Source organism: Puccinia triticina, chromosome 5A (genome assembly GCF_026914185.1).
Source record: "Puccinia triticina chromosome 5A, complete sequence".
Taxonomy (NCBI): Eukaryota; Fungi; Basidiomycota; class Pucciniomycetes; order Pucciniales; family Pucciniaceae; genus Puccinia; species Puccinia triticina.
Genome location: NC_070562.1, coordinates 5,541,156 through 5,553,680, shown reverse-complemented (window position 1 = coordinate 5,553,680; position 12,525 = coordinate 5,541,156). Strand labels below are relative to the sequence as shown.

The 12,525-nt window shown below is 48.1% G+C and overlaps 3 protein-coding genes across 3 annotated transcripts; all 3 read right to left on the bottom strand.

The window, feature by feature from the left end:
* Positions 1–677: 677 nt before the first annotated feature.
* On the bottom strand, positions 678–3,264 carry PtA15_5A661 (uncharacterized protein; the record flags this gene model as incomplete). The annotated part of the gene is made up of 2 exons (XM_053169446.1): positions 678–724; positions 3,072–3,264. 2 exons carry the CDS (start codon positions 3,262–3,264, stop codon positions 678–680), a joined length of 240 nt encoding a protein of 79 aa, XP_053020642.1.
* Positions 3,265–4,344: 1,080 nt separating this feature from the next.
* Positions 4,345–6,043, bottom strand: PtA15_5A660 (uncharacterized protein; the record flags this gene model as incomplete). The annotated part of the gene is made up of 6 exons (XM_053169445.1): positions 4,345–4,396; positions 4,466–4,649; positions 4,771–4,924; positions 5,009–5,380; positions 5,506–5,826; positions 5,897–6,043. The coding sequence occupies 6 exons, from the start codon at positions 6,041–6,043 to the stop codon at positions 4,345–4,347; spliced, it is 1,230 nt and encodes a 409-aa protein (XP_053020641.1).
* Positions 6,044–8,158: 2,115 nt separating this feature from the next.
* PtA15_5A659 (uncharacterized protein) lies at positions 8,159–9,552 on the bottom strand (the record flags this gene model as incomplete). Its single annotated transcript, XM_053169443.1, has 8 exons — positions 8,159–8,216; positions 8,302–8,435; positions 8,509–8,569; positions 8,639–8,689; positions 8,760–8,849; positions 8,973–9,068; positions 9,258–9,392; positions 9,494–9,552. 8 exons carry the CDS (start codon positions 9,550–9,552, stop codon positions 8,159–8,161), a joined length of 684 nt encoding a protein of 227 aa, XP_053020640.1.
* Positions 9,553–12,525: the final 2,973 nt, after the last annotated feature.

The following is a 12,525-nucleotide window of genomic DNA, read 5'->3' as shown; positions in this document are numbered from 1 at the left end:
TTACACACTCCTCTCACTCCTCTCGGTGACCAGCTCATGGACCGGTCATTGGGAGGAGTCCACACTCCTCTTGATGCCAGCACACACCGGCGTCAAGAGGAGTACAGACACCTCTCGATGGCCGGCACAACGACCGGTCACCGAGAGGAGTACACACTCCTCTCGATGGCTGGCCCAAGGCCCGGTCATCAGGAGGAGTACATACACACTTCCCTTGATGGACGGCACAGACCGGGCATCAAGGTGCATTTACTCCTCTTGACGCCGGCCTGTGTTGGCATTGAGAGGAGTGTGGACTCCTCCTCCCAATGACCAGTTGTTATGCTGGTCATTGAGAGGAGTGTGGACTCCTCCTCCCAATGACCAGTTGTTATGCTGGTCATTGAGAGGAGTGTGGACAACTCACAACGGCCGGCACAAGGACTCCTCCTGATGGCCGGTCCTTGGGCCAGCCATCGAGAGGAGTGCATACTCCTCTCGGTGACCGGTTGTTGTGCCGGCCATCGAGAGGTGCAATGTGTGTACATACCCCGGTGGCCGGCTGATGGACAGCCGGCCAAGTGTCGCTGCAATACTTGTCGCGCGGGGTTCGAATCCCCACTGTATCGTCAGATGTTGCTGCGGTCCGCAGCAACATCGAGATGCCCGCAGTGTTAGACCAGCTGGTAAGGGGCCGGTTAGGTGCCTGCCAGCTTCTGTGTATTTTGCGCGTTCAACTCCCACCCTGGAAGGGAATAAACAGTCCCCTTTGTAGCTGTGGGTGCCCCAACACATGTAGTAAGAGGGGTCTTCTGACGTTGTGGTAGACGGAAAAGTGCAAAATCAAAAGTTTTTTTTCATACATATATTTACTCACCCTAGGCGTCAAGATACCACCAAATGGACCTCAGAAATGGATTCTACGGCCAATTTTACCCCTAGTCACCACTGGAAGCGTCACTGGAACCCCGCTGGATTGGAAGTTACACCCTCTTGGACCCTCATGGACACGGCCAGCCCCAGTCATCAACCTGTCACACCCCTCAAGTCACCTTTCCCAGGTATACACATACTCAGCAACAGCCCAACACATACTCTTTTATATCCCTCTTAAATCCACTGCATACGCAGGGGACCAACCCCATTTCCTCTTTATTTGACATGTCCCCACCTCATTTATGCACCCCTTGCAGCTGCATGCAGTCTTCTGACCCCATTTCTGCACTCCTTGCATTAGTCTGACACCACTCATGCACCCCTTGCATGAAGTACCCCTGTATTTGACATTTCCCCGCTTTGTTTATGCACTCCTTGCATTAGTATGACATCATCTTTCATTTCTCACCCCACTTTTTGCCTGTATTTAGCACCAGGAAAAAAGAACAATCACTTGCCAACAAGTGACATAGCAAAGTAAAAAGGGGCCTTTGTACTTTTTGATGTCACTTGCAGACAAGTGATCATTGTTTTTTCCTGGTGTAGTATCTTCTGACACCACTTGTACGCAGCCCACCAGCTAAAATCCCTCATCCAGGGTCCCCCTTGTAGCTAAAATCCCTCACATTTGTCTATATAAGGAGCTCTCTCCTCCCCAGTTGTTTTTCCCTCAGCTCAGTATTCCCCAGTTATTTACGTACCACCCTTCACACTTACTAATACCATCACTACAAACCTTATATTTGCAAATAACTACTGAACTCACTCTCAACTCTCACAGACCTGTCATCAAACAACCTCATCTGGAACTAGACCAGACCTATCACTTGATTAAAACTTGCCAAGCTTAGCTTGGTGGGTCTTGTTATCTGATAGCAGAAGGGCAGAGTTTTGCACCTCCATCATACCCTTCACCATTCAGCAAAAGGGTTTCACAACCACTTTTGAGTCTTACAACATTACAGATATTGTAACGCCCCAAAATTACGTTAACCGCGCTTGATTCACAGCAAAGTTACGTTAACATGGCTGCAAAAACAGTACCCCATCTGTGGGTTACGTTACATTACAATACAGTAAAAAAGAATGTACGTTATCCCGGAGGGCAGATATGGATAATTAAAAATAGTTACGGTATCCAAAATTGCCCCCGTAATGTACCATAACATATCTGCCCACCGCTGCTCCTTCCCATCTCTTTCACAGAGACTTTCACAACTGGCCCTTTTTTGCTTGTTGCTTTTGCACAGCTGGAGGGTCATCCATAGGGCCTTTGGGTCTTTGGGGATATTTTCAACAGCTGTGTGTATTGTCCAAATTGTGTGCTCACCTGTTGTGGTCTTTGTTAATGAAAAATGCGCCAAAACTTAGATCTAGGTTTCCATGTTTGTGTGGATTTAAGTAACTTGGATGTGCACCTCTTTTTTTCACCAATTCTTGTAGCTTGAATTGGGGCCAAAGATGGTTGGGTCTGTGCACTATGCAAATACAAAACAAAATCAAGATGAGATGCAGTTAGGTGATGAACATCACAATTATTTTGTTTTTGATTCTGAAATTCATTTTTTTTTTAAAAAAATAGCTGAGCTGGATACCTGCAATAAAAAATACATGAAAATTTTGTTGAGAGGAATTTTGTTCAGAAAAAAAGGGTCTTGTGAGGAGGGGTTGGGAAATGACGGAGTAATGAGGAACATAACGGCGAGTGTGGTTGGTCAATTATCCGGATCTCTCATACCAACATTGCTGATTAGTCACAAGTCCCTCCGGCAGAGCCTCAGGCGAGGAGGGACCTAGTCAAGTTCGGGGATGAGCCAAGGTTGTCGTTCCACGCTGGTACGTTTTCGGCCGCGTGAGCTCCTCAGCACGGAGTTATGGAGGCATCATCTAGCAAGCCCTAGCAAATAAGCGTATCGTTCCATCGGTGAAACGTTTTCCGGATGCGACGTTCTCACTTCCGCCTGGATCGAGTTTTCTTTCAGGAATTACATATCTACTAGAGGTGTGAAATAGGGTATAGGCGACTGGAGTAGAGGATTCGTTCGACATAGTGAACCATCTTATTGCAGTATCATCTTTGGTATTTTCCCAGTCACCGCCCTTTTCCAAACGAAGATTAATTTTTTTGTCCTCGTCAAATGCTGTCACCACCGTACATTCCTCCTTTGCCTTGTATTTGGACGCAATTACGATTTGGCGAGAGAGATCGTACTCCTTCTCCAGCTTTCGGGCACGCGCCATCGGGTCCCACTTTGGGTCAGTCGCCGACTGTGATGCTTCAGGAATGTCTGTGATCGCCAAATGTGCTGCTTCAGGAAGGTCTGGGAGCTTAGTCCAAAATTCTTCCATGGGGATACCACTGTTCTTCAAAACAAGAAACGCCAACCAAGTTGACAGAATGAACAAGTTGGTTCTCATCTCCATTTCTCTTTATTTCGAGGTAGTCTTGAGGTTATGCAACGGAAATATACTGGTACCAATGTGTTCATAAATTGTTAGTGACTGATATGTGATTTGAGGGGAGGTAACAGACTAACTTTGAGGTAGAAATAAAAACTTTTAGGCTGAGTTTTCTGAGTGGTGCATGCCAAACAGGAAGTAATTGCCTACTTGGTATTCCAATTAGCATGAAATGTGCATCGCGCGTTTGCGGATACCCTTGGCGGGAGGGAGACTGTTACATGCCTTGAATTATCCGACCTAGCAAAAACAGTTGATGATTTCTGGTGCTCGTCAGTTGGCTCATTATATAGAAGATATTGCTTTTTTTTCTTGTCTTGTCATACCCGTTAGATCATTCATTGGACTAACAAATATGTCGTAGAAACATCCCGCCGCCGCCCCCCTGAATAACCCGACTTGTTGCACTAGATTACATAGCCCAAAAATAGCACGTGACCCGAGTTGAAAGTTTCACCCGCACTGTATATAAGCTCCAGAAGGAGTCATTATACCACTGACCAGGCAAGTGTGAGGGGATAAACCCCCGATGAGCCGGAAGCGGGTCCGGCTCACGGGATGCCTCCTCGGCGGTGGGAATACCGGGTGCCGCCCACCTGATAAATCAAGCCATTTTTAGGCAACGGGAGTCCTCCAGTCTTTCCTGCGTGATGACCGGTCTGCACACCCAACAGCATGCTGGCCAATATTTTCAGTGGCCTGGCGCCTTTGCTTGGCCTGGGCCCATCAGGGCTCTATTACGAGCCCCGCCAGGTTTGCGTTGTGCCAAGCAGAGGGTGGGCGTGTGCCAGGCAGGCTTGCCAATCGGCCAAGCGGGCTTTAGGATCGGGCACGCGCGCTTGGCCTTTCTTTGGCCAGACTTTGGCATGTGCCCAGACGGCCTTGCAACACCATAACGCTAGACAGGTGACCGGTATTTGTTGTGTCGGGTAAACAGGACAGGACCGTAGGAGGGTACAAGTGAGAAGTTCAAGGGCCAAGGAACACAGACAAGCCGGACAGTTTACCGTGACGAGTAACGCTGGAGAGAGAGAGACGAGCACGGAATTCAGATGGAGACGTGATGGACCGATAGCCACGTGCAATTCACGTGGTTTTCTCAGGGCCCAGCCAGTGGTCTGGGTCGTTGAGGATCTGTCCAGCTTCGGGACGCTTGGCGGGGTCGACGATCAAGATGGCCTCCAAGCACCCGATGATCTCGCTCTCGAACCCGTTGAAGGCCATCATCTTGCGCAGACACCAGTCCTCTATATTCTGCATCTTCTTCATGATCTCTAGCAGAGCGACACGCAGCGCAACAAGAGACGCCAATCATCAGCCTGGATCGTTTGGGGCTTTGCCCCGGGAAAACTTTGGTTGGATATGACCATCAAAAAAAAGATAAGATCGGCTTACCCATATCAAAGATGTGCAGGGGAATATACTCCCCGGCCGTGATCATGTCGAACGGAAACGTGCCTAACATGTCGACGATCTGATTGAGATGATCGTCCCGGTTATAGTCCGCCGGAGTGTGGAAGAGGTGGCTCCCGGACAAGAGCTCGAAGATCTAAACGACCGCCGAACAATCAGGCTTCAGCTCATCGGTCCTCTCGCATGTGCAATATCATCGGAACACTCGATCAGATGCGACGCCGAACACTGACCAGACAGCCGAGGCTCCAAATGTCCACCCGGCGGTCCCACGGAGCCTCGATGATGTGACCTCGGGACTGCGATAGGCAGCGGTTTGGATCCCAACGTCTGCATCCTTGGTGGCCGGAGAAGGGCCGTTTCCGAGGTCGCAGAGCTTGACGGAGATGGAGCTGTAGTCACGCTGCTCGTTCTCTTCAAGGCGGGTGGTGTGGATCTGGGAGGCCAGGAAGGGAGACGACGTCCTGGGGTCGCCCTCGGTTTTTCGAGGGTCTTGGAGCCCGGCGCGGATGAGGTTCTCGATGTTTGGGATGGAGACGGCGACGTTTTCGGCCTTGATGCCGGTGTGGACGATGCCGCATTCGCGGTGCAGCTAGTCCCGGCCGATCTGCCGGACGAGCGGCGCGGGCATCCCGCCCTTGCCGAACGGGCTGTTGAGCACCGCAAGGCTCTCGCCCAGGGGCTCGAAGACCATGCACACATGGGTGCCGTTCGGACCCTCGTGGGTGAAGTGGTCGAGCAGTGCGACCACGGATTCGCAGTGGCGGCGCGCTGGTGGAGCTTGGTCTCATTCTGGGCCACTTCAGTGTATGCTTTTGATGCTCTGGTCACTTTGAGGGCCACATGGCGATCGAGCCTGTAAGATTCATGAGTGTGAACATATCGATATGAAAGATAAACACCTGAAAGTATTGGGCATTTTTGTGGGTCCGTTTCTTCGACGATGGAGAAGCCATGGGGGAAACCGGGGGCGGAGCGTGGTGCGAGTGAGGAGGGAAGTGGGCCGGGATGAGCTACACGGCCGGCGCGATCTGCGAACTCGCATTGGGTCAAAGAGTCGGCCAGGCCAGAAAAACAGCTCTCTGACTTGAAACCACAGCACGCCAACCGGCGAGGTTGAGGGGTCGGCGGCATGCTGCCTATTTGCCGGCCTTGGTCGGTGGCCCAGCTTCGTAAGAGATGATAGTACGGTGTGCTTACCGCCAAGGCCACCAAACAGTTGAAGTGGTCCTTGGAACCGATATACTTCAGTCATCTCTGTTGCAGTCATCAGTGAGTGCCTCACTGTGCCTCATTGCAGACCTCATGTCCAGCTCGGTGACATTAGCAGACTGATTTGGTCAAACTTTCACAACCCCATGGTCCCATTGAATAACCCCTTGGGGCAATAAGTTAGAGAACCGCAAGCAAAAACTCACCCCATCAATGAAGGGCAAGCAACCATGCCCGTGAGTGCAGCAGATGTGACGTCATCTGTTTTAGAATACAACATATAAAGTCCTTCGCCTCTCCTCCCCTCCCTGTCCCTCTCGGTCTCCCATCAATGATCTCGCCTCCATCCTCTCGCCTCCATCTTCTCGCCTCCATCTTCTCGCCTCCATCTTCTCGCCTCCATCTTCTCGCCTCCATCCTCTCGCCTCTATCCTCTCGCCTCTATCCTCTCGCCTCCATCCTCTTGCCTCCATCCGATCCCCCTCTCATACCCTCGCCTTGCTCTCCATCTCATCTCGCTCTCATCCTCTCCCCTCAATCGTGCCTTGCTCTAATCCCCTCCCCCCTCCACCTCATACATTCTTCATTATCAATCCCTTCTTGATTGTGCTTGCTCTCCTCCCAAGCCCGATCAGGGCTTTCAATCCTCGTTTCAAGGTTGAACCACTTGTATATTGAGTCCAGCTCATCTGTTCTGTCCCATCAGACAATCTCTTTGTTTCTCTAATGACTATGTACCATTGATCTGATCCTCAAATAGCTTGTATTTAAATAAATAAGTCCCCAGCTAAAAATTAGAATATAATGAAGTCTCAGCCAAGTAAGCAATTGTGAGCAATCAAGAGTGTGTCTCAGCAGCCGTTCAAAAGCCTTAGAGTAATGCACTACACCCCGGCTCTGTATCTTGAGAGGTTTGCACAATGGGCGAGGCTTGGTCAAACCACTGGATTGCCTACCGTGTGCCTGTGTACCACTCCAATGACCGCACAGTGTTGGTCATCTGACAGAGTTATGGGTTACTGTTGGCTGTCTAGATAGCGTCAGAGCACCCAATGTGATGACCAAACCAGTCAACGTTCCGCTGGATGGCCAGCAGTCGGACCGTAATGACACTGGGTGGTAAGCTGTCCGCATGCTGGGTTGTTTGCGGAAAACGTGCGCCCCGTACTCACATCATCATTCCCCGCGGGGTCAAACTGAAGCGCGAGGACAGCAAAACTGCCGTACTTTGGGCGTCAAACAGCGCCGGCCGTGTATTTATATCCTGCAGGTTGCAGGTCTTCGATGGCTTAAAAGTATAAAAATCGTCATAATTGACGAGAGGCCGGCAGATTGGCGCTTGCCGCCAAACTGACCACCGCCAACACTCAAGCTCAGGCCAAGCTCACTCGACTTCAGGCTACCTGACTTGCCCGGTCGGTCTGCCGGCAAACATGGCTTGACCCGCCGGCGGGCATGGCGGCAACATGCCATCAGGAAGCGTTGACCGCCAACCACCACCTGCAGCCGGCAACGGCAGAGGGGCCGGCCGCCGAGCTTGCGGCCGTGCACGAGCTACACGGCTGTTGCAGTCCGCCGTCAAAAGCTTGGGGAGGGGTGGCTTGCCCACCAGCCAAGCGCTATGTATTCCCACCAAAACTCCCCCGTTCCCACCAGAACTCCCCCGAACGGAGGACGCCCCACCGCTAGGCCCGTCAGACAGCCTACGTCCGCCGGCAGCTGCTCGTCATAATGTGCCTCGGAGGGATGAAACATGCTGCAGCACCGCAGTCCTCTACCGCCGGGACCCGCCAACGGGTGCCGTGTACGACTCGGGTCCACTGGGCGATCTCTACCGGCGAAGCACATACATACACTCAAGTCAATTCAAACACATAAGTAAAGAAGCTGAGGCAAGGAAAAGAGACAGAGAGTGAAGAGGGGAAGCGAAAAATTTGATCTGGTATATATCAAAGAACAACAGATGATCCAGTGAATACGAGAATCAAGCGAGGGGAAACAACACACGCCATATTTGACAAGACAAAGTAATTTTTTTTTCCGCACAGGGGATTCACAAACAACAGAATCTTGAACAAAAGACAAGATTTGTGTGCAGGAAGGCGAGAGCAGGTCGAGTTCCATGGGTGTCGATGAAACGCCTGGACGGATGGATGTTCTAGCGTAGGTTGGTACCCCAGGTGGGAAGTTGCTGTTGTGCTTCGACATCGATTCCGCTACAAGCAGGATAGAGCGATTCTTGGGGATGAGCATAAGGAAAGAGCAATACGGATGATGCGAAGAGAATAAGATCGGGCTCACGGAGCTGGTCTTGACGATGTCTGAGAGTCGGCATCTTCAATGTCGGACCGTTTGCGCCGTATGCTGGGTCGCTCCGAGCTCGGTTGGCAGTGTTGGGCCATGGAATGGGTGGCCTGACAGATCGGTTCATACGCCTGTCCAATTCAAGGTTCTTGGTCTATCTTTAGAGAAATCTTCTTGGGATCTGGGCTCGGGAGATCGACTTACGTCTAGTTGATGCAGAAAGCCCATGTTCGGAGAGACACAAAATCGCCGTGATTGAACAAAGCTAAGAAATAAAGAATATCAGAACCAAATCGCTGTGCAAAAAACTAGTTTAAAGAGCTAGATACTCAACTGGAAAGCTGCTTCAGATGACACATTGTAACTAGCCATGACATACGCCGTCCTACAGAAGAATCAAGCAGAGATCAGCCCAGAATGAAGACTTCGGTGCATAGAGTGGGGGATCTGGTCACATTATTGCGGGTGAGCGGCTAAGACCATCACCACAATGAATGAGCACCCGTCCATTCCGCTGAAGTGCGGTGTCTATGAACTCTTTCGCTCTAGGTCATCGTAAGCAAAAAAAAAAAAAAAAAAAATCAGAATAATTTATCAATTAATTCGAGAAACCAAGTGCAGTGGAAGGGTTTTCTTTTGGGTGAGAAGATAATCATGTAGGAACGAACTTTGGGAAGATCGATATTAGTTGTTGGTCCGTTGCGTCTCGAATATCCAGGGTTAAGTATTGGAATCGGTCAGGAAAACGGGGCTTGAAGAGGTGACTGGACAGATAATGCGTCGATTTGAAGTGTTGATGAGCAGGGCGAATGTGGATAAGCCGACGAGTTGATGAAGAGATCGGCCAAGTTGATGGAAAGAAGAAAAACCAGATCAGCAAAAAAGCACTATAGAAATCCGATCCGATCGGAGGTTTCTGTTTTCCCCTTCTTTTAAAAACAAACGAAACGCACGCCTCTCTGGACTCGAATATGCAGCAGATGTCGGTGATCCCGTTCCTCTCGAGACTGGCTAGATCTATGCTAGCTTGATAAGGGCCGAGATAGATGGACGGCAGGATCTGCTGGGCTTCCCGTCTCATCTCATACCTGCATTTTATTTGGTCACAAACAGAGGAATTAAAAGTGGCGAAGATCAGCACCGATCGATGAGACTGCGTTTTTGAAGAAAGCAGGATGAGAATACGGACTTCCAGTCGATGGGTGGGCCTAGAGCATGAAGGACCTCGCCGGGCAACTCGTTGGACATGTTTTTTTTCGAGGTATGGAGGAAGTTGCTTTGGTCGACACAAGGCTGCGGATTGATGTGTGGGCTCGGGCGGTTACAATCAAGCTTTCTTCTAGTTTTCCGACGACATTCGTGCGCCGTGAGGGTCGTGTCTCGGGAAAGCGTTTTCGGCCAAGTCTGGTTTATGGGAAGGGTCGATGAGACGGTGGTCACAGCCGAGCCTCACTGGCAGAAAGTTCCCCACTAAGACAGCCTCGCGCCAAACGTTCGGTGTATGTCCGACCCACAAGTGTCAACTTCTTGGGACGACCCTTGATATGCAAGTTACCAACCAGAAGAAAGGAACGCCTTTGGAGCATCACAAAGACGGGCCCTCCGTTCATTCCTGCAAGGCGGCGGTCCTGCTCTCGTATGGCCATTCTCAAAATGTTTATCACTTCCCATTCACTTGTCCAAAAACAACGTTGGATGCATGGCGCTGTTGCGCCTTGATGTTCACTCATACGGGTCCATACGGATGCACTTGTGATCAATGGTCATCACCAGATACTAATCACACCTCTCGATGACCTGTACACACCTGTCATCGAGGTGTTTTTTTTTTTTTTTTTTTTTTTTTTTTTTTTTTTTAGTGCTTATTGATTTGACATTGCGCACTAGGTGAATACTAGGTTATGTAAATACATGCGATGACGTTTTGAAAAGAATACATGATTGAATAACAATGGTTATTTATAACTTTGACTGGTTGATTTTAATCCGAGTGATTTTTGAGAAAAAGAAAAAGAAAAGACGCGCCCAAAGAAAGTGATAAAAATGAAAATCCTTCTCTTTAAACGAGTCTGAAACTTCGCGAAAGCCGACTCCAGCCAACTTCCGTCACGACTGTTGCCCAGACAGCGTGTTATATGGTTGCCCAGACCACATACCCTGATGATGTAAGCGGGCAGGAAGTTGACCGACCCCGACCCCCACTAGGATCCAGCCCGATCTCTCCCACCGAGTACATTCGAAAACGAACACAATTAAAAATAGTAAGTCATCTAATAAAAAGGAGAATGAAACTAATGAAACTGATAACTTCTACTCTTCTTCTTCTTCGATATAAGTTTTGATATTTTTGAATCGATTGGTTTCGGTGATAAATTTCGAAAGTGGATCGAACGTTGAAGTATTGTCGAGTAAGTCTTTAACTGAATTCGGATTGATATTAATTTTATTTGCTATTAACATTGACTTGAATCTTCTTCTTTGTTTTTGATATTTTTTACAATCGATAAGATAATGTTTAACTGTTTCCGGTGAATGACAGAAATTGCAATCTGGTGATTCGAGTTTGTCGATGTGATATAGGAAGTCGTTGAGAGGAGAATGACCCGACCGAAGCTGATAGATTGTCGAGCTTAATCCTCTCTCTAAACGATTTAACGCCTCGAAAACTTTTGTCGGAGAATTGGTGAGTGAAATTTGATTTCGTCTGATTGGTTGTTTCTTCTTGTTGAATCTGAATTTTGATCGAATAAGCTGTTGAATGTTTGAAAGTGTTCTGGGTTGAGGATCGAGATCGAAAAGTGCGTTTCCTTTAGTAGCGGATTTTGCTAATTGATCCACCCTTTCGTTTTCCAGGATGCCGACGTGTGCCGGACACCAACAAAGCGAAACCGAGAATTGAAGAGCTGAAATTAGGAATTCCAGTTTATCGAAGATTTGAATAAAAATTGACTGATTAGATTTTGCTCGAGGCGGAAGACCGATAACTTGAAGCGTAGCCTGGTTGTCTGAATAAACACTAATCTGGTTAGAAAATGGTAAATTATTTTTGATAAATTCGTTCTTAATCAAGTCGAGCCCAATATTAACTGCTTGAACCTCCGCCTCAAAAGCAGATACCTTATCAGCATCGTTAATCCTACAGGCGAAAAAAACTCGATTATTGAGCAGGGCTGCCGAGGCTGCACCTTGTTCCGGGATGTTCGACCCATCTGTAAATAATAGAATCTCATTTTTATTTCTTTTATCAGAAATTTGATTAGTAATAATACTTTTTGCTTTTCCTTTATCGACATTTAGATTGTTAACTTCGATTTTGAATTTTGACGAAGGCGGAACAATGTGTTGTTTGATGGATTCGATTGATTGGAGATCGTAATCCGAGAAGAGGTGTTTGTCAAACACATTGTGGATGGACGAAAGGTGGCTGCGAGGTGAGTTATCGATTTCCTTTTGAATAATTCGCTTTATTGGATGATCGTCTGTAGCTGTTAATCTCTTACAAAAATACAAATGATTCTTCCTTTTTAATATGTCAAAGAAGGGGATCAAAGGTGAATCTCTCTCGAGGAATTTACATGGGGTAGTTTTAAAGACCCCTAAAATAACTCTGTTAGCTTGATTGTCAATTTTACTAATAACGTTCTTAACTGAAGCCTCATTCCTTTTAGAAGCCCAAATAGGACAACCATACAGAACCCTGGAGCGGAGGACGCTGATGATTAGAGTGCGAGATTGTTGTAAGCCTAGCCCAAAAGAGCATCGAGAAATTCTATTAAGTTGATTAATCGTGTTGATTCCGCACTTTTTGACTTTGTCGAGGTGAAATTTGAACGAAAGGCGGGAATCCAAAATAATTCCAAGGTATTTGACTGAATCAGAGCGATCCATCTCGACATCGCCGAGACGAAAAGGACGAGTATTTATCGATCTGTGAGTAAAAACCATAAACTTTGCTTTCTTTTTATCAAAAATGGCATTATTTTTTCTGCCCCATCCTAGCGATCTTTGACCTTCTATTTCCAAGGCAGCTATACTGTTATCGAATCGTTTCTCCGCAACAAAGTGAGTGACGTCATCAATAAACCCAAGAGATATTTTATCTTGATTCAGATCAAGGGGATTACTGATAAGAAGTTTTGAATTATAAATAATGTAGAGAATGGGGGATAGAGGGGAACCTTGAGGAAGACCGCATCTCAACTTGAAAGACGGAGAGAGATA